The sequence below is a fragment of the Zonotrichia albicollis genome, chromosome 1 (assembly GCF_047830755.1).
Source record: "Zonotrichia albicollis isolate bZonAlb1 chromosome 1, bZonAlb1.hap1, whole genome shotgun sequence".
Lineage (NCBI taxonomy): Eukaryota > Metazoa > Chordata > Aves > Passeriformes > Passerellidae > Zonotrichia > Zonotrichia albicollis.
In genome coordinates, this window is record NC_133819.1 from 49,971,477 (window position 1) to 49,999,399 (window position 27,923).

At 42.4% G+C, this 27,923-nt stretch overlaps 1 protein-coding gene across 1 annotated transcript; it reads right to left on the bottom strand.

The window, feature by feature from the left end:
• Window positions 1-3,998: 3,998 nt before the first annotated feature.
• Window positions 3,999-27,651, bottom strand: CRTAP (cartilage associated protein). The gene is made up of 7 exons (XM_074541151.1): window positions 27,030-27,651; window positions 23,165-23,314; window positions 22,402-22,573; window positions 19,826-19,954; window positions 18,747-18,892; window positions 16,683-16,766; window positions 3,999-4,698 (listed from the first exon to the last, which is right to left on the bottom strand). The coding sequence occupies exons 1-7, from the start codon at window positions 27,474-27,476 to the stop codon at window positions 4,639-4,641; spliced, it is 1,188 nt and encodes a 395-aa protein (XP_074397252.1). The 5' UTR covers window positions 27,477-27,651; the 3' UTR covers window positions 3,999-4,638.
• Window positions 27,652-27,923: the final 272 nt, after the last annotated feature.

The following is a 27,923-nucleotide window of genomic DNA, read 5'->3' on the forward strand; positions in this document are numbered from 1 at the left end:
TAGGACAGCAACTGACTGACTTTTGGGTTTATATTCTAGCATTCCAAAGCAGTAAAGCTCTGGAAAACGGAGCAATTTGAATTTGCTTTTGGCTCATGCCTTGTCAACAGAAGTAATGAAGGTCTGCATGCAGGATTGCTATGGCAAATGAAAGGGCCCAGCAGGACATTTGTATTCCCTTCGAATTTGCCAGAACTGATCATTCTAAAAGTATTTGTTTTTCATAGTTGATTTTGCTGGCAAAAGGAATCACCGAGGCACAGAAATATGGAGCCTGAAATGCTCTTTTATTGGAGCAAAATTAAGCTTTGAGGAGAAAAATTACTACCATCCTTCTTCTTTTTTTTTAATGGATGCTGCCATTTGTGACGATGAATTCGCAAGGAGCCAGTAATAAAAAGAATTGCTTTCAGCAAGAGTAGGTAATAATTTGAAAAGGATTATACTCTAGGCAGAGTCTGTGAAATGCACTGATTTTCATCCTGTGCATGTCTTCCCTTACCCAAGCTTTAGTGCTTACTGTCCTGAAAGCCAGTGGTTGAGTTTTTCACCTAAACAAATATCCCCCTCAGCGCGACACTGTTTCTGACTCAGTTTAATCTTCAGCTTCCAAGCAGCTCCTGATCATGCAACAAGAACACAATTTCCATTCAACAAGAACACAAGCTCAGGAGTCTCATGCATGCAGACCCCTGTGCCAGGAATCTGCCAGGGGATGGCCTTCCCCACCATTCACCTCTAAGGGGTGATGGAATGACATGCAGATGGAGTTATTGCAGACCCAGTTGTGAGCACTGACAGAGCATCAGAGGCCAACAGCAGCTACCAGGATAGCCAGCTTTGTCACTAGAAATGTGAGTGATTATTAAAAAGTGTAGCTGTACAGCTCTGCAAGAGGCAATACTACCACCAAGGTGGACAGAGACACAGCACCAGTGCTGCACTCAACCTGCCACATGAACACGGTGTGTTCAGCAAGATGATGATCCCACGAGCATCAGCATCACACTGTTAGCCTTGCCAAAAGTGGAGACAAATCTAAATATCCCATCTGGTTAGGCAGAAGCTGCTAGCATCTGAAGCAGACAACTCACAACTGCAGGAATTTGGGGTGGCAAAAGGGAGGCAGGAATATTCCCACTGCCTCCCAAGAAGAGTTGGCAGGATCAGAGAAGTGGAAGAATAGACACTAAGTTATTACAGTCACATGTAAATGTTGGCATTGGACAATAGCAGCAGGAAAAGAAAAATCAGTTAAAAGAACCTGAGAATGCTGAAAAAAGCCACAATAAATACTGAAGAACTGGAAGAGGAGCTATGTCTCATTAGAAAAGAACAAGGGTTTGAGAACTACTTGTACTTATTAAGATGGAACTGGCTTGGGACTATACAAAGTGGAAATTAAGAAAGCCAGAAAAAAAATCCACAGACACTTGAACAAAATGAAAAAGGGATCATGGTGCCGTCTCACAAGGCTGCAAGAGTATCAGTTGCCTCCTCAAGTTAAATCAAATTGTAAAGGACATCAGACTTACTTTAAGCAGGCCTAAGAAAAATAAATCATTGGCTAATGGACATCTTAGTAAATCATGAAATCCCCACCTGAGAAGGCACAATGGGAAGAGAGTTTAGCTGCAAGATCAAGAGGTGAGGAAATGAGTGAACCTGAGAAAGGATTAGCTAAGGAGGCCTTGAACACCAAATCACAAGCTTGCCAGAAAATTGATAATACCTGAGAGAATTTGCAATAACCATTGAAAAACTGTTCGGTGAAGAGGAAAAATCAGGGTTCATAGGAACCAAATGTATTCTCACTGTAATCTGTTGAAGTCAAATGAATCACAAAACAGGTAACCCTGGTGCTTAGTTTTTACTGGTGGAGTGAAAAAATGGCAGTATTTTACCACATCCTTTGCTCTTTAAGAAACATAACAGGAATCTCAGACAATTAGTGCTAGAAAGGGGAATGGAGTTCTTTAGCTGGAGAGAAATAATTCTGGGTGCAAAACAATGAGGTCCTGGAACTTATTTTCTCTCATCTTGCACCTACTGCTACTTGCTCCACCAACAGACAACACCTGATTAGGGGTTTTATGCATGTGTAATTTCCATACAGGATGTACAGCCATGGGACACCTGGGGCTCAGGAACCTCAATTACAACCTGAATTACAATCACTCTTGGAGCCTTTGAGCCTACAGACACAGCACACAGGAGCTGGGACACCACAGGGCACCACAGAAACAAACAGCCAGGCAACAGGCAGAGCTCTGAAGTCAGTTTCTAAGTGATGATAGCAAAAAAGTGAACTTAAAACACTGTAAAACAAATGTAGATGGATACATCCTCTCCAACCAGCTCCACACCCTTTCATGGCAGGATTTCTGGATTTTCATGCTAGAGTATCAAAGATGAAGATATTGGCTGTCACAGAATCACAGGATCAATATTATAAGCTGCAAGGGACTCACAATGATCATGGGGTTCAACTCCTGGCCTGCACAGGACACCCCAAGAGTCACACCACGAGCCTGAGAGCATTGTCCAAACTCTTCTTGAGCTCTGTCAGGCTGGTGCTGTGACCCCTTTCCTGGGGAGCCTGCTCAGTGGGCCACCCTCTGGGGAAAGAACCTTTTTCTAATATACAACCTTAATCTTCCCTGACACATCTTCAGGCCATTCCCTCGTGTCCTGTCACTGGTCACCACAGAGACCAGGGCCTGTCCCTCCTCTTCCTCTCACAGGGAAGCTGTAGACTGCAATGAGGTCTCCCCTCATCACTGGCTGAGCTCCTGAGGACAAAATCTGGAGCTGTCCATCAGTCTGGAAGGCAGAAGGACAGAAGGGGACTCCAGAGTAGGAACCTCTCCTTTGAGCATACACACACCTCTAACAAGAGAAAACTAAGAATAAATTGGAGAAGATACCCCGGTAGGATATTTCATGTATTTCATGGGGTGAAGCGATGGTTTACAATCAACTGCTTGTAAAGAACTTTTAAAAGCAAATTTCAATTCTTAGATAAAGTTGCAATGAGTGGAGTGCTAATATTGTGTAGAACAAAACCACGAGGAAATGAGATACATCCAACCCTCTGTTAGTTCAAGGCACACAGCAAGCCAGATTCTGGTCTCCTTACCACAAGCTGAGCTGGGCAAATCTCCTAAAGTTAAAAGGCTCTGGATGGATTTTCATTTTGAGATTAAAACAGTCTGCCCATCAACCTCAGTGGATGAGTTGTGATTTCTATTAAAGCAGTCAAAAAAGTCAATCTGATCTTCCAAACATCTTTCACACTCAAATTTAAATGTTTCGTTGCTGTCATATGGTGGAGGACAATGAAATCTCATCCTATGGATTCTCCTTCTTATTCCCTATAGACACTCAATGGTGCAGACTACTACAGCTTATATAAACTATAGGAGTAACTACTTGTCAAGCTAATGTAGATCATGTTTTGCCTTTTTAAAAACTCAAAGCAGATTAAGGGTTTGTAATTCACTTCCATGCAGCTGAATTACAGTTCCATCATAGGAGGTGAATGAATGCTCATCTCCCCTTGATACAAGCAGGATGAAACCACTTGGAAGGCTTGATCCTTGAAAACAAAAGGGGAAAGCACAGGATAAAATCCTGTGTCCTCCTCTGAGTTCAAGGGGATTTTTGCTCTTCAGTAGACTTAGACACTAATTCATTACACCTTTCATTACACCTTTTTTGGTCTGTACCAATACTTCTGTATTGGACTCTGCTGTACAGTTAACAAAAAGGACAGGAATTCACATGTAAATATTTTTCATTATTCTACTGAAAATCACCTCAGTTTCCACCTGTACTTACCTTTGGACGAAAGCTATGCATAGTCCCACCAGGTTGAAAAAACCACACAAGCTATTTTTTTACAGAAGACAATACTAAATTAATCAATCACCAGTATTTCATACAAGACTGGCCCCACCTCAACAGGGGCTGTTTTGACAGAAAGAGTAAAAAACTGGTAGGAAGAAAAAAATATTTTTATTCTCAGTTTCACATAGTGGAATTTAATTTAGCTTTCAAGAAAGATCAACACTGCTCTCAGAATTTAAGCAATGTTTACAAGATCATTAGTTGTGCTTTGTTAAACACCTCATTTCAGCTATTCAAATGCACCTTAATATCTTTCAGGTGCACTAGGATTCATTATCACTTTATTCACCATCACATAAAAAGTCGTATATAAATAATACAATTCATAGTTCAGAAAGAGGAACTGTTATGTCTTCCATAGTTCATAATCTGACAGAAGTTCTTGAGAATTTAGCTGCACTGCTACAACTCAGTAGAACAGCGCTGAAATGAGGAACCTTAGTGTTATCCCAGAAAACAGAAATGGTCTGTTCTGTTGTGTTTGTGCAAGGGAAAGGAAGCTCAAGGGGAAGCTCATGTGCACCAGTTCTGCAGGGTGAAAAGCCATGCTCACAGAAGAGTCAGTGCAGCACGAAGTGACCTTTCAGGAGTGGACCTTGGGACAAAAGGTGCAGCTCAAAGAAGCACCTTTGAGGTATGTCTAACTGGAACTACAGGCGATCAAAAACAATGGTAAGGAGCAATGGTGAGTCTTCACTTCTGTAAAGTACTTCCTGGTGGTTTCACTCATCAGGATTCCTTCTTTTCCTCCACTTCCAACAGCTCATCAAGGAATTCCACAACTTCACCCTAGAAATTATTAAATTTAACAGAAAGAAATTAACCCCAAAACCTGGTGGGAAATTTCTGCTATTTTAATAAAAAAATTAACTGCAATAATAGTTGTGCAAATATTTTTAACACCCTCCATGCAGACACTAGTACAACAAACCCATAAAATACAGGTAAATGGTCCATACCAGTGTAGCCCAAGACTTGCAGTGACACAGACCTTAAAAGGAGAACAAGTTATATACACTTCACAGTAAATCCTCTCATACTTTTACAGGTACTTAAATAGACAATGAAATCTTCAGACTTAGAGAGGAATAAATGTTTAAAGCACCTGTTAAATTAGGAAGTTGTTAGAATCCCATAAAACATTAAAAAATTTTAGAAAGCTTCAAAATTCGAAGCCAAAGCATTTTGTAGAACCATAACTTTGACTTTGTATGTCTGCTCTAACCTTTTACATTCCCTGTCACACCCTTCAACACACACCTTCTCCATTTTCAACCACGGATCTTCACAAGCCATGCTTCAATGCAGCAAAAATGTGAAGAACCAGAGATACTAGAATGTTTTCCATACTGGAAACAAATAGACTGGATTTAGATTCAGACCAGAAAATTTACAAGCTGGAGCTAACAGCTTACACAGGGTACCAACACAATGTAGCAATCTAACTTTATTTAAACTACTCCTAATGTAGTTCTACATCCTATACCTTAGTTAAATGTCTTCCTGCATTCCTGTGGTGTTTGTGAGATCCCCAGGACAAGTGAGAGATGCGGAATCTGACTCCATGTTCTCAGAAGGCTGATTTATTATTTTATGATATGATATGATATGATATGATATGATATGATATGATATTATATTATATTATATTATATTATATTATATTATATTATATTATATTATATTATATTATATTATATTATATTATATTATATTATATTATATTATATTATAGAATGCTATACTAAAACTATACTAAAGAAAAAGAAGGATACAGACAGAAGGCTTAACAAGAATGAATAATTAGAACTCGTGACTGACTCCTCAGAGTCTGACACAGATGGACCATGGTTGGTCATTAATTAAAAACAATTCACATGAAACCAAACATGCACCTGTTGGAAAACAATGTCCAGACCACATTCCAAAGCAGCCAAACACAGGAGAAGCAAATCAGATAATTATTATTTACATTTTTCTCTGAGGCTTCTCAACTTCCCAGCAGAAGAAATCCTGGCAAAGGGATTTTTCAGAAAAGATGACACATTCCAGCCTGAGTACTCTGGGATGATACAGCTCCACTGGCTGGAACTTACTGTCCTGTCAACAAACTACAGCAGCTGAGCTAAAACCTTCTGTGATCGCTTTCAGCACAAGGTAACACCCTCAGTGGTGCAAAGCAGGTGGTCAACAGCAACTGTGCAGCAGCATATCTGGGTCAGGACTGAAGGCACTTGAGACAGTAATTCATGTTCAGGCTCAGGTGTTTATTATTTCTTATCAGTAAAACATTCTCACTACTGTGAGTTCAGCAGCTTTTCATTAGAAGGCACAAAATGGCCAACAATCTCTTGTTACAAGCTCTTTTAAGACTAAACTATCCAATTAAGAACTGACATCTAAATTGTTTTCCTTTTAACCCAATAACTGATCCCAAAGAGCTGCAATGAGGACTTTTCTGCCCGATTACAAAATGCCACCCAAAGTCATGAAGAAGAAGGAAGAAGAAACATGAAGAAGAAACTCAGGACGACACCCTGTGCCCTCCATCTTGCTTCCATATACAACATTTTAAAAATTCCAAAACCTAAATTTCTCTCCAAGTGATACACCTACACTACTCTACTATAATCTGTTTCGCACTTTTGTGGATTCTAGTTTATCTTGAAGTCCAGGAAACTTTCTCCATGAATGAGGGTCAAAGTCATTGCTCCCTGGGGGTCAGGGCACCCCAGAGCAGACAGAGAAATATTCCCAGTGCTCTGGGTTTCCACAGCAGCATCTCAAACTCCTCAAAACTGCCTGTAGGAGCCTGTCTGCTGGCACCCTCAGAAACACAAGTATTTGCTAGTCTGCCTTCCACACACAGTTCAGAAACACTGTCTGAGAGGGAATTCCCTGTGGGAATACCTGTGCCCATCCTCACTTTTTGATATGACTTAAACTAGAGAGATGCAGATGCTCAATGCTACATTTCCAACATTTTACTCTAGTAATTACAATGTTCTGATAAACTTTGTTTTGTTTAAACCTTTCTGTTCTTTTTTTCTTGACAGAAACCTATGGTCTAAAAAAATCTTGAGATGTCATTTAGGTTTTTTCCAAAATAAATTGCCATTTTCTGCTGGAAAAAATCATACTCACTCATCATATTTAAATTTATGAGAACTTCTACCAGTTATGTTAAAAGCAAGTCATCTTTGTTTGGATGCTCATTCTCCTTCTTCACTTCATCACCCATTCCAAGTCTGTGAACTGTACTGGGGTTCTGAGTCTGCTCAATTGATGTTTACAATCCCAATCCCACTTTTAGCACATTTTTGTCTAAACAGGCATTCCTTAGAAAGACAGCATCTTCTAGACACATTCTGAGACTCAAAATTTTACTGTTTTCTATTCTGGTGAGAAAAGGGCATTAAAACTCTGTCAATGAAAACAGTAAGAGGAATAGAGAAATTCTGTCTATTTTGAATACAATAATGGTATTATGGATATTGTGATTAAAAAGTATTAGCATCACACTTTTAGGAAGCATGACTTTTAGGAGAGAAATAACGAAAGTAAGCAAACAACGATAAAAGCAGGAGGAAAGCTGGCTGAAATTACTGCTGTTCTTGTTCCCTGCTTCACAAAGGACCACTGAGGTTCTGAAACTATGAAGTGATTTTAGCAAGTCCTGAAGGACAGCAATTTGTTCAAAAGATTTAAGCATCCAACACATTATTGCCACACTCATCACTAAGACAGAATTTTTCCGAAGACACACAACATACAGACAAAATTCAAGTTGTCTGGTATGTTTTCAAATCCAGAAACATGTAAGAGATGAAAAAGGATATTTAAATGCAACTATTAGGCAAAAATCACCCTAAAGAAACCTGAACTCTGAAATCTCTAGTGTCTGAAACTGAGCTCTAAAGGAAAACATTGCAGAAGCTATTGTGGTCTAATTAGATGTACTGAGGAATAAGAGAGGTTGAAATATGGCAAAAATATAAAAACAATTGCTGAAACAATATACATAAAATATGCTGCAATACAACTGAGTAATTGCCTGGGTGTTGGTTATTTTGGAAAAGGCAAAACCTCCAGATTAAAGACAAACAAAACCCCAGTTGAAACATTTTTGCCTGTGCCTTCACAATCAAAATGTGAAACATTTGCAAGTTGTCACTGGAGAGAGGTTGGCAGCCCAACGAAGAGGTGGTAACTCTGCCCCAGAGGAGGAGATCACATTGTCACACTGGCAGCTGTGCCCGGGCCAGCACTGCCCTTGTTCCATTAGCACTCACTTCACACTGCACAGACACCTCTAACTGAGCTCAGCACATATTCCACAGATGCTCATTCCAGGGAAAGAAGCCTTCTGCCTGCTGATTTCTAGTAACTTCCTGCTGATCCATGCCTGCAGACCTGCAGTCTGAAATGAGTCTTTGACACGATTTACTCCCTCAGTGAGACTGAGTCGCTCCTGTCACCTGCTGTGCTCTTTGGCTCCTCCCTACCTTTACAGGAAGAACATCCCATTTCCATGCTCAATCGGCTGCAAACCCATAATTCTTTCCACTGCCAGACACCCGAGGGCACAAGGGCCAGCAGCTCCAAGGCAGGAACACAAACACACGGCTCCAGCCCAGGGCTGATGTCAGTGGTGGTGAGCAATCCACGGCCCAAAGCAAAACAGAGATTTTTGGAGCTCACTTGAATTAGCAATATGAATTAAATATTTAAAGTTTAGCCTGTAGAACTATATGTTGAATTTTAACCTTTTTACTTAAGAAACTTCTGCCATGGTACAAAGGGCATAGGAAAATGCAAATTTCTGAAGCTTCTTGCATAAAGAACAATACCAGAGAAGACCAAGGTGTAGTAAACCCCTCAGGTTTAGCCAGGGCCCCTTGGAGAATAGAATGCTGACACAGCGGCAAAGAAGTTTCCTGTCTCCAGGGACATCCGCCTTGTACCTTATCCCTATAACCATGTAAGGCAATATTGTGTTAAACCCTACTATTGGTCACTTATAGTCACCCTAACACCTTTGCCATTGGTCAGGATTAGATCCAGGCCAAGGGTATAAAAGTAGCATACTGTACCCCTACTAACTCGGAAGAAGAAGAGCTGAGACCCTTCACAGACCCCTACAATAAAGCCATACTCATAAAACAGCCATCGTCTTCTGCTTCTCCTCTCTCTACCATCTGCTGGAGCCTTAAGCCAAGAGAAAAGCTACCTAGCAAGCAAAGCTGAAATCACAAGAGCTGCCTAATCACTAAGAGCTGAATATCTCCCTGCTTGCTAGGGGCTAACCCGCAGCCTTGGTCTGAGAGCGAGCTGACTTCTAGCACCCAGTCCCCTTGGGGACTGAGCTCTGGAGCGGTAACAGCTTGCATAAGATACGACCAAGCAAGGCTCATTTACCAAGGGATGCAAAGAGCCCAGATTAAGGGACTCCTCCATCTCCAAGCTAATCAAGGCCGACAGACTCCTCAGATAAGCACCAAGGGACCAAAAGCGCACACACAAAGGAGAAAAGTTCAAAAGTTCGGTCATGAGGAAGACCACAATCTTCAGCCTCAGAAGCCACCAGAAACCCCTGTGAGACCACCACAGCAAACAAGGCATGCCCACAAGGGCGTGGATCTGATTACCATGCCAGGCAAGGACAGGTGGGGCCAGGGGCTGGATATGCATGGAAAAGTTGTGCAATGTATTGCATATGGAACACCTTTGTGAATAAAGATGTGGGTAAGACTGAAGCTCAGGGCACAAGTTTTCACGAGAGCTATCTCGCTTGTGCTAGGCACTGACATACACACCCACTTCATGACTATATCTGCTTGTGGAGTGTGAAAAGTGCATATTATATGGCTCTACGCAGATATTTACCATGTGTATTTTGATGTATTGACTAGTAGTGCTGTATTAACATTTTAATAATAGATGTAGTCTTGTAATTAGAAGGTAACTTTTGTAGTTAAAATAAGAACCATGTTAGTTTTTTTTTAAAGAAAGGAATGAGGCACTCACATCAGCTAGCAGTCCCAGGACACCTAAATCTTTCAGGGAAAAGAATTTATTGTCTTCTTATCAGAAGAAACTAACTTCTTCCCCGCCTTGAAGGCGCTGTTAGGATTAGAAGGAAGAAGCTGACAATGATCAGACAGAATCCTGTACTTGAATGGAATTTATGCATCATGTATGAAGTGTATGAATATGTAATGGGCTATTGTTCTTAAGGGTTAATCCTTTATTAATAGGGATCCTTTTTTGGGCTGTGATGCCCAGAAAGAGGTACCCGGAGATCCGTAATTCTTTGTCTCTATTGTCTCATATTGTCCTAATTCAATTTGTCCAAACTGCTATTACTCTAATTGTGTTACTAATTTTTTTTTTACCATTTTATTACTACTAAACTTTTAAAAATTTTAAAAACCAAGTGATTGGCGTTTTTCACATGGGGTTTATTTATTCCGCGTATCGCTTCAAAAGGGCAATGCAAATCTCTGGCTGCTAGGTAGGACATCAGGAGGTGAAGGCTGGCTGGCTTGGGAAGAGAAGGATTTCCTGCCACACCAGTAGAGGGGCGACAGTCAGGCAGCCTGCAAGTGGGAAGCACACAAGAACACAGCTGGGCTGCTTGGCCAGGTGCAGGGAAGCATTTCCTCCCTGCCCAGCCCTTGGTGCATAGTTGTGTCCTCCAGGTTGGCCGGGTATGGGTTGAGCAGCTCTGTGGCACCCCACAACCTCCGTCCCTGTGCTTCCAACCTCTTCCCTCTCTCAGTCAGTGGAAAGTGGGACTGATAGACCAAGGATGTACGGGAAAAGATGGAACAGGTATAGCCTGAAATATGAGAGGTGTGATATCGGGCAGAAAAAGGGGAATGTTCCCAGGCTGGTGTGAGTGGCAGGAGGAACCAGAGAAGCTGATCTGTCCAACTGGAACCTCTAATTATCTGTTAGATATGCAAAGTGAGCACCCTTGGCATAGATTAACAATGGAACAGAGGCACAGACAGAAAGAACAAGTTGTGTGCCACAGTAATTGATTCAAGGTTTTACTGAAGATATGTGAGTAAGTAGATTACAATTAAAAAAAAAATTTATAACAGAATTTTTGGTCAATTCTGAATAAGCTAAGCCAGGCTAGTGAGATTGGGGCACCATCTTACAAGAAGGTAGAGCACTGGAAAAAAAAAAGACCTAAAAAGGAGAAGAATGCAAAACTCCTCACTTAGTATCTCAGTGTACTGAGTGTCCAAGACCATGATATACATTGGGCCAGGCCCTTCCTTATGCAACATTAAATGTCACATCCACACTCACAAAACACAGCTTTTTTAGAGAAACAGCTGTATTTGGAGACTCCCAGCCAACTACTAAAATAAAACAGCAAAGAGGAAGAGCTACGAGTACCTGGCTCTGCGATGGCACACTCGAGGTTGATGGTCCAGCGCCAACTTTTCTTTCAACAGCATCATTTAAAACCAGCAGCAAGCAGCAGTTGCACTGCCCACTGACAGACCCAGACCCTTTGCCGCTGCTTGCAATGATTGCCTGCTGCAAATGCCAACTTTAATCCTTCAAGTGTCCTCGCCTCCACCTATAATCTGTTCTGCCATTTCTCAGTGTGGACAGGAAGAGTTATGGGACACAACTAACTTTCTTGTAATAACCCACATTTTCCAACACAGATCTGCTGATGGCCTCTCCTCTAGGCATTCCATATGTACTGCAGTGGGATATCCCATTCTTCAGGGACGCAACAGAGGAGACAACAAAAGACAGTACTCTAGAATGAATTAAGATCCACAGAAAATTATTACTCTGGACATGCTTTTGCGTGATTTTGTGATTACCGGTGAATGAATAGGAAACAGCTTTTATTCTACCTCATCCAACAAACAGCCTTAAGAGACAACACACAGAGCATGAAGAATTGGCTGGATATTTGTTTCCTTATAATCTATGACCTAAATAGAAAATATTTATCTCACAAAATGTCCCTTGTTGTCATTCAGAGCAAAAATTCAAATTTTGCTAAACTTCAAAGACCTCAATGATTGGAAACTTGTTTAACAGTGAGAACAACAGATTTGATTCCCCCATGTACTGGGTGTAGGTAATCAGGTTGTGATAGTGAGAAGGGTGGCCTCTAGGTGAGGATCTAGCAGCCCTGCAATTAATTATTGTCCTGCAACTGCCCTAGTAAGCAATGGGAGTAGTCACAATGATTAGGTTATCAAAACCAGCAGATTTTGTTCAAGAACAAATAAACACCTTGCAAGAGTGAAGACAAAAAATTGATATGGATGACTGTGAAGGACATTTTGTCCATAGACCTGACAGAGCCAGCACATCCACACCACAAAGGCCACTGGCCAGCAATGTTTTGGAGAGGGAAAACATTATTTCAGGGTAACAGTAAGGCATGTGTCAATGAGTGGCTCAGCCTAAAAGGTTTATTCAGCCTTCAACCAAGAGCGAGTTCCTTGATCTAACCTTCAGTTAAAATCTGAGAGTTAACTGTAACCACCTCAAAGCCCTGCCAGAACTTCCATGAGCTGCACAGTCCAGGCTGGACATTCCTCACATTCTAGCTGGGGAAAAAAATAAGAAAATCCCTCAATTCTTCGTGCAGAAAAATTATTTGACCCTTAACTTATTTCTTTTTCAGATACTTAGTCCACAGTGTGACCAACTGCCACATGCTTATACGGCTTTTTGGTTTTTTTCAATATTAAGAGAGCTTAGTTGTTTTTTACATGAATATTAACTACTTTCTCAAATATTTTTCCATTTCATTTCAGCTATAGATTCTGAACCTTTACCTGTTTTTTTTCCCATATATTATGGGAGACTACAGTACAGTGCAGTTATTACAGTCGTATTTTACAGTAAACCAGTAAATGTGCTTTCCTTTTAACTTACTTATAAAGCCTATAAAACATGAGTCAACCCAATTTAAGAGGGACTTCAATATTGCTCCAATTGCACTGAAAGCAGAAGCCTTCCAGTGGTCCTGTTTCTGAGCTCTGCTTATGCTCTCCTGCCTGCTTTATGTTGCATGCAGAAGTGTAAGAGAGTCTGGGCAGCAGAAGTTCCTCCTAATGCCAGTACCTGCAGCTTGGGGCCATCCATTTGAGCCCAGCCATGCTGGCAGCTCCCCATGCAAAGTGGCTTAAATGGCAGGAGGAACCCCTTTGACAAAGAAACGCATCCAGCTGTGCAGAAGCAAGAGGAAAAAGCAGAAAAACCCAGCCATATGGGGAGAATCTCCACTAGAAAATTATGATGGCAAAAAAAGAAACAACCTCATCTTTTTTCTTTAAAAAAAGGGTGTGTTGAATAGGGACCATAACACTGCCCATTAGCTGGCAACCCTCTCTGAAACAGCTGCCATCAGCTCTTAGGGCAGCAGTGCTGCTGGAGCTGTGCTGGGCTGAGGTCACAGGCAGGGCAGGGTTTACAGCACTTAAAACTTGCTGGTACAAGCACACTCGTCTAAATCATTTGAACATATACAAGGAGTGAGTTAATAATGCTCAAAGTATATTGTTAGCAATTCCCAAACAGAAAAACAGGCTGAATTCAGATTACTATTTGCTATCAGTACTCCACTGGGGGCCTTGTGTTTTGATGCTATTCCTTACGTCCTCTTTCCACCAGTCACGTTGGTTCAGTACTTCTTCTTCTTTGCATTACATGGATGTGATGAAACACAGAGAGTTTTAATTTCAGCCACTACACAAAGGGAACACACACTATACACAAATAAAAAGAAAGATGTCCAAAAGAAGTGGGTAAAAACTACCAACAGCTTTTCACCTACTGATTAGGTACTGAAAGAAAAATCATATTGTAGGCTCATCCCCGCCAAATATTTGTGGTTCTTATGTAATTTAGAACAACTAAGTAGCTATGTCCCTCCCAAAGAATTCCATAAGAACATTGATTTTAGGGCCAAAAACATGTCTCATACAATTAGTGTGGTGCTGGAGTTACATCTACACTAGCTGAGTGTCTGGCTCTTAACAGCATCTCAGTTTGCCACTTCAATCTGTGCAGTACCAGGAGCTGTATCCATGATAGCCTTGATGCATTACACATCTGAACAGAAATTAAGAAACTTGTCAATCCATGGCCAACCAAGATGACAACACTGTAATGTTCTTTTAACTTCCCTGTGGAAAACTGCAAGGATATTTAAGAATAATTACTTTTTCTTAAAAGTAATTTGTAGCTAGCTGGCGCTAATATTCTGTCACCTCCACTGTGTTAAATGTTTGAATTAAGAGTTTTTCATTTCCTTGTGGAAAAAAATTAATAGAGTAACACAAGCAGGACAGTATTTCTTGTAGTAACATATGCAAAAATCATTACTGCCTGTTCCATCCTCTGCAATTACTGCTATGTATTCCTGAAGAAGCCAAATGTTCTCACTCTCTTTGGTAAGGGGTATTTAGAAAGACACATGCATGATCTGGGCTACAGGAGCACTGAGAAGTCTGGATAAAAGTGGATGAGATTCTCCACTTGAAAATAATGGCACTCACATAGGAAGTGATCCTCTTGCCACATCAATCCTTTTCCTTCCGCCAAGGGAAAAAGAATTCTTTTTTTCCTGCATATTATCTTGCAGGCTATCTTACCAGCCCACAAGAAACTTCACAAACAGCAAACATGGACCACAGAAACTCACAGAAAATATGGCCTATGGCCCAAGGAGCACATGGTTTAAATAAACAGAGTGCACTTAGAAGAGAGCCTGTCTCCATCCTTAACAATTTTTAATAAAGTTTTTACTGTAATGCCTTGTCTGGGGTTTTCATCAGTTTTCAACATTCCTATGGAACAAACTTTTCTATCCGTGCCAGAAGAAATATTAAACAAAATAAAAAAATTCCACTTATACTACCAGGTCCTGCCCATAGAGCAGAAACTGCAAGGTAGAGGTTTCACCTTTGCGCTATTCCTGCTCTGTCTGCACTCCCTGGAAGTCTCCTGCAGCCAAACACAAGTTCTGGTAGCCAGGGATTTATGAGTTCACTACCAAAAGCCAGAGCCAAGCCAGAGGCATGGACAGCCTCCATTCCCCCCGGATTTTTGGGCCCTGGCAAGGGAGGGCACAGAAGCCCTTCAGCTTTTCCCCTGAGGAGAAGAAGAATGGTAACTTTCCCAAACAAAGAGAGTGTGAGGTAGGGGTATCTGCAGCATAAGCAGGCCCAGTAATTTTGGTTATTTAACCCAAACATATAATCCAGTGTAATGTGACTTCCTTGTCAGCCCAAAAGTTTAACTGAGGTTTACACTGCACCACCCTCCTGCAGATTGCAAGGTCATTTGTAATTGCCCTGGTGAAAGGGGCTGCAGGAATGAATGCCAGCAGCTGAATGCTTGTTCATTCTACACACAGTGCTGAAGATGGTTCCATAACCCCTTCTCCTAACAACACATGGGGAAAACCCTCAAAAAGGGCTTCTTCACTCCCCTTCTTAATTAATCATCCCTGTGTTTTGAAGTAGCAGATAGGAAAGAAGGAAAAAAGTACAAATTAAGTTGATGCCTAACATAAGAAAACATCATGAACAAAGCACAAACCAACAAGGGAATATAAAAAGCGCTCAAGTATTTCACACCTTGATGAAAATCCATACAGAGCAGTCCTCATCTAAGCTTAACCTTAAAGCAAGCTTATTAAACTGTCTTTCAGGGGGTTTTATCCCAATGGAAAGTCTTCCTGAAGTCTGGTAACCTTGCAATGGAATTTTATATAGAGTTGTTTTCAGATCACAAGAATACTGAAGGCAGCACAGACATTACTTCTCTGCTGTAAAAGATTCTCACTCCCTGTGTTTTGGATAACAAAAATTGAAAAGGTGTTTTCATTCTTTAACATAAACCATCTTCTAATCATCTTTCTAACTAGAACAGACCTCGGCAGTGCTCATTACAGATACCTTTGCCTCATGTCACAGCTGAGCACAGCTCTGTCTTTGTCAATGCCAGCAACATTCCATCATTTGAAGATTTTTCTAAACCTCTAAATGAAAGGACCCAAAAACAAAGCAAAAGGCAATCCAAAACCTCCCATGAATTATACTTTAATTTCAGTTGTGGAAGGAAATGCCCTTTCAACAATTAAACTATTTTTCTTGCACCAAAGTAAAAAAAAAATCCCTTCTTACATATTTTCCAGTGTAAATAGTAGTCATTATATGTTATTTGACCACGAATTCCAACCATCTATAAAGCATTACTGGGTGACCAAAATGCCACTAAGCAGAAAAAATAACAGATAACAAGACTTTCTTTGGACAAAAACTACAATTTAGGTGGTTACTTCTGGACAAAATTGTAAGGACCTTTAAATCTAATTTAAATAACATTTCAGAAAAAAAAAAATCCACACCCCCTCCCAGCCCCCTCCAAAACACCAAACCCAGAAAAACATTTGGTTTAAAGATATATGCACCATTTCTCTGCCCCCTGGTGTTACAATTCGAAAACTGGGTTTCCTTTCTTTTCTGTGGGCTCAGTGCATTATACATTTACCTTTGTGTTAATTCTGTCCATGTTTTTTTTTAATGGTACATGATGTTCTTTGGGTTTGTTCTTATATTCCACTTACCAAACAAAAATTCATTATAAATTGGTCGTGGTTACAAGAAGATTTTTCCATATTAGTGAAACCCTGGAATTACAGCTATGTATCATCTTCACTTTAAATGTGATTGCTGCTTTTTTCACCCTGATTTCATTTCTGGCAAACTCACCTCATCATCATCCATCAGATGTTCCTTCGCGAATTCATACAATTCCAGCTGGAGCGTGGTAATGTTGTGGTACCGAACTGCCTCCTATCAAAAAACCCCAAATTTCTGTTACTTTAGGGCAGCAAGACAGGCCAGTGCCATCACATGCCTCCTGAAACCATCCCAGGGAGGTCACACCCAGACCTAGCAAAGGCAGATCCAGGCAGGGATGAGAAAGGAAACAGCAGAACAGCAAACAGCCCATTCCAAACTCTTCTGTGGATCTCCCTAAGCACAGGCTTCCTCACTGCAAGAACAAAGCACTCTCCTCCTTCTCACGTTTCAAAGCACTGGCAGGCCTGAGAATAAGGCAGGAGGCTGCCAGGGCTGAGCAGCAGCCTGTGCCTGCATTCCAGTGGGCTTTGGACGGGAGAAAGGCTCTGTCTCCCTGTGCTGGCTGTGGCAGCAGGCAGTTCTGGGAAAGAGACACACAGAGCTGTTCTGCATGATAATGACTCACCAGCCTGAGCCAGGGCTAGGGGAACTCTGCAAGGTCACTCACCTGTCCCTCCTCACTTCCCCACTGCACAGGGTAGCTCAGTCTCATAGGGTCACATTTGTGAGTACCAGCTGCCATCTACTTTGATTATTCCATTTAACTCCTCTTGGGGAAGAAAACAGGAGACCCCCTCTTTCACAAGAACATATAAAGGTCAGTGCCAGAGCCAAATGTTGCTGTCACCCCATTACCACTTTTAGAAAATATACCAGAGGCATCATGGTTTTCGAGGCAAGTGATTAGGACAGCAAGCAACTTCTGTTTACAGCTACACAGATCAAAGTACAAGAAAATACAGCTGTGTGCATTTAATATTTTGTATTTTAAAATCAAATTATCTGTAGTGCCCAGCTCCAGAAGTCATCAATGAAACATTCAGAGTGCATGTGTAGGGCCCTTGTTCTGCCCCCTCTGCACTCGTATGCCAAACGTGTCTGTGGTTTGCAGTTTCATACTGTTGCTACCCCTCACTCCCACCACCACCAAACATTGTCTCCAATACGGTCTCAAAGCACCATTCTGTTCCCAAAAGCAGCGACAAAGGAGCAGTCCCCTTCCCCTGGGAGCTCAGACTTGCTGCTGCTGCTGCCTGAAAGGACCAAATGCATTTTTGTTGCCTTTTGTCTCAGTTGGCCCCACAGGGCAGGCCTGGGCTCCCACTGTGCCAATAAAGTGTGTGCTCTAAGAGGCATGACTAGAAGGCACTAAATTTAATTTGTGGAACATGTATTGCTAATGACTAACTAGTTGTACAGCCCATATGACTGATGCCTAAGCAGTGAGTGCCACAATTTAGCTGCGTGACTTTAATCCTGGTAACAAGAAACATTAGAAAGTCCAATTTGATGTCATGGTCCAGGCTGTAAAATTTCCTTGGACATGGAAATTTAAGAACAGCATAGAAACCCATTTTTTAAATAGTCTTCCAAAGTCAGATGACAACTATTGCTGGACAGACTGGTGTCTTCTTTGCAGCAAGCATTTTAATTTAGATAATTAGATGAAATGCAGTCCTGAGCCTCTTTCCATCCTCATCCACCCAACTGTGTTCTAAATGGAGTAAGTGGAAAGCCAGTTTAGCCGGAGTTACCATATTCAGACACATTCCAGTGCCCACAGAACCTGAAATAACAAGCGAGTGGGCAACCATGTGTTGGCAAATAATGATTCACAAAAGCCTGAATGTCACTCAGAGATTTCATCATCAGAGATTTCAGGGGCCAGCTGCTTTATTTATAAAGGTACATAAAGACATAAATATGCCTAAGTGTCAGAGAAGTACCAGCATGGGTTTACTTCTCATCATATATTATATGCTATCATAGCATGTTTCAACAGAAAGGGAAGAGTTACAATGGCATTCACTGTTTACATGACACACTGCACCTCTGTGTACAACTTTCTATATGATTTTAATAAAACAGGACATGCTAAACTCCAGAACCAGAAGATATCTCACATTTTCCCACTGAATTTCAGAGAAATATTTGAATGTGTCTAGAAGGCATTTTAGGTAATCCACCTACCGATCTGGGCTGAAAATCCTCCTCTTTAAGTCCCCACTTGTCTTTGTGGTACTGGTAATAGACCATGTTCTGTTTCATTACTTCATCTTTTTCATCAAACAGAAGGTAACTGGCAGCACAAGCAGCTGCATTCTTCATGTCATTCACTAATTGAGAAACACACACCAAAAAAATCCAGGTAAGGTAAATGAACAAATTCCTGTTATTATCTAAGGTCTGGAAAACTCAAATGGAAACACAGCCCATACTCTACCTCCTCACCAGCTGCATAGAGGAAAAAAAATTGCTCCCCAGAAACTATGTGCTATTTTTCCTCTAAAACACATAAGGCCATGATTCAAAAATCAACTCATCACCAACCTCTGATGGTTTTCTATGAAAATCCTAACCAAATGTTCCTCCCAGGTATTCCAGTATCAACCCACAGCTTGGCAAAACACACTGGGGCATTTATTTAAGAAACAAAATATATATATATATTAAACTCCTCCCTACTTCTCTGTACTTTGATAAAGAGGGAAGAGTCAGGGTGTTAAGTGTGTAGTCAAACAACACAAGCAAGAGTCATTAATGGCTTGATGCTACATGGCTGATGTGCCTTCCCTTTGATATTGGAGCCTGCAGGAACAGCTGTAAGGGCTACATGTGCTCTTTACAGTCCAAGCAGTTTCTCAAGAAACCACAACTTTCACTGATTAATTTACCTATCAAGCATGTCATCACTGAGCAATGAATACTACAATTTCTTTTAAGTGGTCCCCTCTTTCTTCAAAATCTATTTAGCCCCATTCTAACAGCATGATAAGAATCCACTAGGAAAAAAAATCAAATAGTATGAAATACTCTGTAGGTTTGTCTGTGGAAGAAATTCTGTCCCATGTGTGTTAACTACAGTGATAACAGGGTGCAAAAGACATCAGGAAACTTAGATTTTCTGTCCCAGAAAAGTGTAAAATGAAGATTCTGGAGGGCACTACTTATATTCTGAAGCATAAAATTAGAGGGAAAATATTACGAATGGAATCCGTCCCACATCATCCAACATCAGTGTTATTTAAGCACAAAAAATTACTACTTACATTTATAATACGCAAACTGCAAGTAATGGTACATGGTGGCCACAAATTTTTCAACGACAAAGCCTCCTATAATGGGTGTCAGATTGCTCTCACACTGCACTTTGCATGCAAGGACTTCAATATAATGGTCTGGAAGGAAGAAAACAGCAACAGAGGATATGGATAGCACAGAGCAAATTGTTATAATCACTCCCATTAGTCACCCATTAAAATCTGGCCTTGTAATGCTCTCCTGGGTCCTGTGCCTCTGGCTCTTGCTGCTTGGAAGTACTCAGAATCTACAATTCCATCTGAAGTGTGAATCAAGTGTTGGTACTAGGCCCTTCTGTAAAAATCTGTGTGCCTGATTTTTAAGGCATCATCAGAGCTGGAATTCCAGAGAGCTGAGCACTGAGGTTTCACTGACACCTACAGGCAGCATGTGGTTGGTGGGTTTTACAGAGTATTACACAGTACTGCATTATGTCCTAGCTGTATTTCTAAATTTTGCAAACCTTGGCAATTTCATTGCATTATTGCACAAAGAAGGTCCCCGTGGTGCTGAGTACAACTGTGTCACAGACAGATACAGCAGGTGATTGCAAAATAAACCTCCAGAGATGGCTGCTTTACAGGCCCAGAGTTTGGATGTTTTAAGGCAGAAGAAAGAGGAGAATATGCTGCTCACCACAGAAAAACTTTCAGCCAGGAACATGTAAGTTCACAAGCTCACCCAGTCTAAAAATTGCTATACATAATGCAAGACTATTGCTATATATAATATAGGACTATAGGTGCTGTAGGAATATAGGACTATTTATCTTCAAGAAAATGCATTTCAAGAAAACCTTCCAGCAAAAAATTTCAAGCATTTTCCAAATATATCACATTCATCAACAGCACAGAAAATAAATATTTTAAAGTCTTAGTTTCCCTCTAAGCCACATTTGGCAGGTGAAAGCAAGTTAGCTAAGCTTGTGCAGCAAATTTCTGACCAAGACAAAAGAACTTTTCATCCCTGACAATTACTAACATGAAAAATACTGAGGTTAACTAAATATAACTGCTGATACTAATTAAAAATAACTGGCCAAATGAAATTCCCAGACCCATCTTTTACAAGAGCAGTGGAATCTCCAGACACAGTAGTGCTCAATTCCAGCCAGCAGTTAAAGCCAGAGGTGTGTCCCTCAGGGAAGCGATCCCATGCAATGAGGACAGCTGGCTTCCTAACACAACTCTCTGCTCAGTGATAAATACATGCCTAGGGCAAGAGCCAAACACTTCTGGTGAACACTTACTGCTATATCTGCTTCCTGCAGATCCTTGGAGGCAGAATATCCCTCCCTGGAACACAAGCACGATTCAGCCCAGGCAGTGCAAATAAATTTGAGTGTTCCTATCTCAAGAGCGAAATACTTGAAATGCATGAACATGGCCATGGTGACATCATGCTGTAATTCCTGCCTTTCCTTCCCATCACTGCTGCTGGGAATTGTCCTTCCCATCCAAGGAGGAAGAGGGAGGATGATAGTAAGTGTCAATCACAGGTAAGCAAACACACTGCTCTTCACAGTGGCTTGGGGATTGTCCTGATGTCAGAGCTCTGACCCACTAGGGAACAAAGTCTCTGTCTCTTGCTTTACCTCCTGTGATTTGTGCTTCACTCTGTTTTTGTTATCCTAGACCCCTGCATGTTTTGCCCAAGATCCAAGAGCAAGTCAAGGCTTGAGAAATAGCCTGCAATATCTATTCCATGTCAGCTGCTCTGGTGGATACCAGCTGCACACCATGAGAAACTGAAGCTGCTCATGTATAAAGCTTCACAAAAGCTTCCCCTCACCAAGACATATTACGGCTTTAGGACAAAAAGTTGGAATCTTTCCCTTAGGGCAACTTAAAACACAAAAAGAGCAAGAGAATTTCTAAGTTTATTGAGAAAACATGCAGGCGTTCTCCACAGAAGTATTTCCAACAACACTGAGATGTCAGAGCACTGGACAAATTACTTGTTTCTTTCGCTGCCAAAGAGCACAGGAAATGTGCATGTGCTATTACGACAACAATCAAAAAAGTTGATGTCCCTCTTCAAAGCAATGGATTTTTATTTTTTTTGCACTATAGACACAAAATACAGATGTTACCTACTAGTAAAACTCTAACGCAGATAAGATTAAAAATAGCCAACACTTGTCATACTTAGGAGAAAGGAGATGCAGATCACCAGACCTACACAAAACAGAAAGCTGATTGCAAAGGCAGGCTGACTAACCACTGAACCTCAAAGTGATACTGAAATGATGGTCAAGAGACCTGGTTGGATGACCACTGCTACCCAGATGGAGCAGTTGTTATTTACATTTCTATGTTACTTTGACACAGAACTTCCATGCTAATGTAAGATCTCTGTTCCAGTTTCCTGATAGACTTCATTTATGTTACTGATGAGAGCATAAAGTAAACCAGAGTTCAAACATTTTTCAGTGAATCTAATAAACTCCTAAACTGAGGAACAGGGCTTGGGTAACCAATCCTATGAATAAACTGAAAGGCACTTTGGGGACACCTTTCCTTCATGTTTCAAGGTAACCACTGACCTGCAATGGAAAGATAGAAGTCTTTAAAGTCTGTGATCTCTCGGGAGCCTTCGCAGGCTGCTATGCAGTCGTCGTAGGCTTTGAAGAACTCAGGAAGCGCCAGTTCCATGTCTGAGATGGACGTGCGCCAGTTGTCGCCATTGTACGCTCTCACCGCCCTGACAAAGAGATTCTGCGAAATTGGCAGCAATGAATCGGCAGGAAGTGACCCGTGAGAAGTGTTGTGTAAACCCAGACACAGCAAGTGATGTCTCCACATTTCTGGATGAGCTGCTCTCCAGATGATGTGAGAACAAACACAGGAGACTAATGGATTTTAACAGGTATTTCCCAGAGAGGAGAGTATGTCACTCCATTTCCAATCAAAAGAAAAGCCTGCTGGAGAGAAGCAACAGTGTGAGGCTGTGACAGAGATTTTCAATGGAATCTTAAAGCCAAATGTCTGAGCTATTTTCAGCTGTGCCACTACAGCACTAATTAATTTGGATAACCAGGCACCTGCTTAGCTCCAGCAGCAATCTGCATGTAGCAGCTTTCAGGTACGCCACTCTCTGATTTGCTGTGACTCATTTGTGGAACAATGAAGTGCAGCAGAGGTGAGAATTACTGAATGCACCAGGAAGGCAGAACAAAGATGACTGAGATGACAAAAACAGACTAAAAACTGAGAACACATAAGCAAATGAGACCCCTGAATCTCACCCAATAAGAGGAGTAATAGAACAGTCGCAAAAGAGCAGACCCTACGGAATAAAAAGCATACCTCATAAGGCTTTATCTCCAAGTCTTTAATATGCTCCTCAGCATCAGGTATGCTCTTATAGTAGGCCATATTTCTTTGCATCATTTCATCATCTGGATGCTTCAGAAGAAATGTGTGAGCTGCTGCAATAGCTTTTGGAAGATTATTAGCCTAAACAGGGATAGGGAAAAGAAGCTGTTAAAAAAAAAAGATTACCCGGAGAAAACAAAACAAAACAGTTCAAAGGTTCCCAGTTTTCTCAATGACTTTTCTTGAATTCTCTAAACTCACAAATTTACTTCTACTGAGAGCACAGCAGATACAATTGTACAGTAAAACTGATATAATTCCTCTCAGTTTTACTCCTAGAAGAGTGTGAACAATTTACTCAGAAATCTATCATTTTTGCAGATAGAATAGATGACTGCTGTAAATCAAAAAGATTAGGTTTTATCCCTTGCCCCTCCCCTGTTCATAGAGCTGACAAGGCAAAATACCAGGGCTCCTGCGAGGGATTAATCTCACAGCAAGTACTGATGCTAACCAATGGATAGTAGTCAGGAGTCTTCACTGTTTGTATGTGTTTATGTCATTTATTTGCCCAGCAGCACAGAAGACATTATTAAAATAATATGTCTTCCTGGTGGCATTACAAAGTGTAGAGACTTGGTCAAAAACTGAGTCCTAAAGCAACTTTCTGAGCCCATTTTTTAATTAACTTTAATCCCTGTTAGATATACTTCGTGACGTGTGCATTTCTCATTTACAACTGTATGTACCAAAGATGTATGTACTTCTGTGTGCGTGCCATTTAGGATTCCTTAAATTTTATATATATATACATACACATGCATATTTTCATAAATTATATAGTATATGCACATATTTAGGAAGAGTGAGAAAGCAAAAGTTTGGGGTATTTGTGAACTGTTAAAACCCCTTTTCCAGGCTGTTCAGTGTATATATACAACATCAAAATACAGATGTTACCTACTAGTAAAACTCCAACGCAGGAAAGATTAAAAATAGCCAATAAAACCTTGTCATACTTAGGAGAAAGGAGATGCAGATCACCAGACCTACACAAACCACAAAGCTGATTGCAAAGGCAGGCTGACTAACCACTGAGCCTCATAGTGATACTGAAATGATGGTCAAGAGACGTGGCTGCATGACCACTGCTACCCAGATGGAGCAGTTGTTATTTACACATCTATGTTACTCTGACACAGAACTTCCATGCTAATGTAAGATCTCTGTTCCAGTTTCCTACAGACCTCATTTATGTTACTGACAGGAGCAAAAAAGTAAACCAGAATTCAAACAATTTTCAGTGAATCTAATAAACTCCTATAGAACCCTACTCACATGTGAAACAGCTTCTGGCAGCACACATGTGAAACCACGAGCAAGAGTCACAGTGTGCACACGCACCCTTCTGCTCACACCCATGAAAGGTGCCCTTTCATTTTGGAAAGGAACATAAGGGATGGCTGCACAGCAGCAAAACTTGAACCCAGCCACTGCTGCTGTGCTGCTAGGAATGTCCCAGCACTGGAGCTCTGCCAGCTGCCCTTCCTGGCTGTCCCAAAACTACGTGTTTCCAGTCCGCCCCGACCGTGCTAAATGCAAAGGGAAATCTCAGCTGCACTTTCGTCAAATGCCTGGTTTCCTCTGTGCTCTAGCTGTAACCCTGCTTCTTTGGTAAGCTGACAAGTCTCATTTTTATTTAGGTCCATGATTCACTCTTGGTTTTAATTTTCACCTCTTAGGAAAAAAAATAAAATAAAAAGAGGTTTTGTAGAAACACACACCAAGTGAACTCAGTGGCTCTGAGAAAGCTCCCTCCAGAGGAGCAAGCAGCAGTGCAGGAGCAGCTACTCCCAGAATCTTACAACGTGGCAGATTTCTCTGTGAGTCCACCTGAATACACACATGGTTACTCTAAAAAATTACATAAAGTATTTTCCTCCCACTTCTTCCTCTACTTTAAATGCTGTTGGGGGGGTGGAGGGGTGGGGGAAAGGACATTCCTTTCACAGAAACCACCAGCCAGGAAAAAGCCCTTTGGATGCAGCAGTTTGTAGCTCTGGAAGGCACATTTAGAACTCCCTGAGAAAGATAAGGGCTCAAAGCTGAACTACAAATCCAGTATGAAACACAATATAAACAACAGACACTAAAAGCAAAACCACCAAACTACTACTGAAACTCAATGCAAATGTGATTGAAAAAAAGAGTTAAAAGGGAGGGGGAGGGATTCCTCCAATTTCCCACTCACATTCCTACCTGGCAGTTACTCGACTGTATTCAAAATGATAAGAGATTATATTTGGTGTTATCTGTACAGTGCAAACTTTGTACACGCCACAAGGGGGGAATTAATAGTTAAATTAAGATAAGAAGAGGAAACATTTGTGATGATGTCATTTTGGTATCCATATATAGCTTTGAGAATTCGAGGAATTCCTGCCCTCTCCAGAGGCTAAAATGTATCAAGTTCTTTGGTATGGTCTTAGGGAAGGCATTAGACTCCAGTGTGACGCTGTGCATGTGGATGCTGTTCTGGTTTCATGAGAACACATTTCCCTGTGAGTGTTTGGAAAAACTGCTGAGGAAACACCACTCCTAAAAACAGGGCACAGCAACAGTTTAGAAGATGTGTGTTTTCAAGAGGCAATCTCAAAATAATGCACAAGCATATAACCTATGTAGTGTATACTGGGATATGTTGGGAGTGAATCTCTAAAAGGGAAAACAATCTAACCAAAGAGCTCAGCTTGTTTCCTTCCTGTTAATCTCAAATGCAAATAACTGCAGTGTCTGAGGGGATGGCAGGACAGATGGACCTGGATATAGAGAACAGAAGATGAAGATGAGAAGGGAGAAAATAACCAATAAGATCCTGGACAGAAGAATGATAAGAAGGTAGAACAACAGGATGAAATCTGTTAAGAGAAGTGTGTCCCCAGTCTTGGCTGACCCAAGAGCAAAAGGTAAATACCATTCCAAGGTATTATAGTGTCCCACTTCAGCAGCCAATTTTTGCTTCGTTCCTTCTTGCAGCTGTAATGAAACTGGAGTTTTCCAGGCATGAGGCTATGGGCAAGTCACAGGCTGGGCCAGGCTGCTGCACTTGAAAGAACTGGACCAGAAACGAGCAAGTGAAGAAGGTGGGCACACTGAAGGAGAAGAAGCAGTGAAGATCGCTTGCAATAGCAGAGCTGTGACATGAAGAGTCTGAAAAAGGTTCCAGAGAAGTTAGAAAGTAAGGCAGACGGAAAGATGGAAAGAGAGGGGCAGGAATGACACAGCTACTGGACACAGAGGCAGCATCCAGTGGCCCGACCTCTAGGAAGAAGTGGAAAGGCTGTTTCTAGGGGGTGGATGTGCTGGATGAGTTGTAAAAAACGAGTGAAGAGGGAGCTGGATGGTATGTGGATAAGCAGGGGGAAAGACAAGGCACAGGCTAATCCCACTGTGGGTTACAGGAGTGGGAAGAAACAACTGAAAGGTTCGCCAAGGAGAGGATCACAAAAGGTAGGGTTGACAGTCTAGGGGGGCAAGGAAGAAATGGAGGCGAGGCAGATGAGAGCTGGTGCGGAGGAGGAGGTGATGGGGAATGAGGTTGTGGCCCAGAGTAACCTGCTCCGAGGGCCAGGTGAGAGGTGGGCATGACAGGAGGCTTTTCGAACATCGGGTGCACGAAGCATTTGGGCACACCACGACACTGACAGGCGCTTGGCGTGCCTGGAGGGTGACACCGCACCAGGCGAGACTTTGAGAGCCTCCGACACAGGCGGGGGAAGCGGAGGCAGGACAGCAGAGCGATGGGAGGAGAAAGGAGGAGGGATCAAGGAGAGGCAGGCGAGGGCGGGGGGCTCACCTTGAAGTAGGCGAACTGCAGGTACTTGTAGGGCTCGCGGCGCTGGAACTCCTCGAGCAGTTCGCGGCCGGGCTGCGCCTGTCGGAAGGCGGGCAGGCCCTGCTTGCAGCGCCGCAGGCACTGCGCCCGCCGCAGCACGCCGGACAGGAGGCGCAGCTCCTGCAGGGCGGCGCTGCGGGGCGCGGGGGGCGCGGGCGGCGGCGCGGCCGCGCTGCAGTTGCGGTGGCAGAAGGCCTCGCTGTCGCGGAGCAGGCGGTACAGCCGCATGCTGACCTCCAGGTAGCTGACGCTCTCGGGCCAGTTCTCGGTGCTGTACTGGTCCAGCCCGTAGCGGTAGGCCGACTCCAGCGGCATCAGCTCGTCCCGCGGGAAGCTGCGGAAGCTGTAGCGCTCGTACTGCGCGCCCGCCGCCGCCAGCAGCGCCGCCAGCAGCGCCGACACCCACATGGCTGCGCCTCCGACACCGCACAGCAGAGAACAGCACAGCACCGCACAGAACCACGTCGCTGCCGCCGCCGGGAGAGGCGGCCCGGGGCCGGGAGGAGGGGAGGGAAAGTGGGTGGGCCGGGACGAAGGCAGGGCAGAGGCGGCCCGCGGCCGGGAGGAGGGAAGGGAAAGCGGGCGGGGCAATGCGAGGGCCGGGCAGAGGCGGCCCCGGGGAGGGAGCTCGGCCGCGGCGGGGAGGAGCAAGCACAGCGCCGGCTCCTCCGCTGCCCTCGGTGCCGCTGCCCGGCCGGAGCCGGAGCTGCTTCCAGCCTCTGTCGTGTCTGCAAGGAAACTTTTCCTCAAAGTGTTTTCCCCAGTGTCCGTGAGAATTGGGGTTTTTTGCCGTCCACAATTTAGGGGTTTTATTTGGAAAATATATGTTCTAAATCAATTTCTTGTACCCTTCAA

Coding starts and splice junctions, on each gene's coding strand:
- CRTAP (XM_074541151.1), bottom strand. CDS start 27,476: ATGTGGGTGTCGGCGCTGCTGGCGGCGCTGCTGGCGGCGGCGGGCGCG. Junction 18,893..19,825: donor GCAGTTTGCGTATTATAAAT/GTAAGTAGTAAT, acceptor TTTCTCAATTAG/TGAATGACATGAAGAATGCA. Junction 16,767..18,746: donor AGGATTTTCAGCCCAGATCG/GTAGGTGGATTA, acceptor GTTTTTTGATAG/GAGGCAGTTCGGTACCACAA.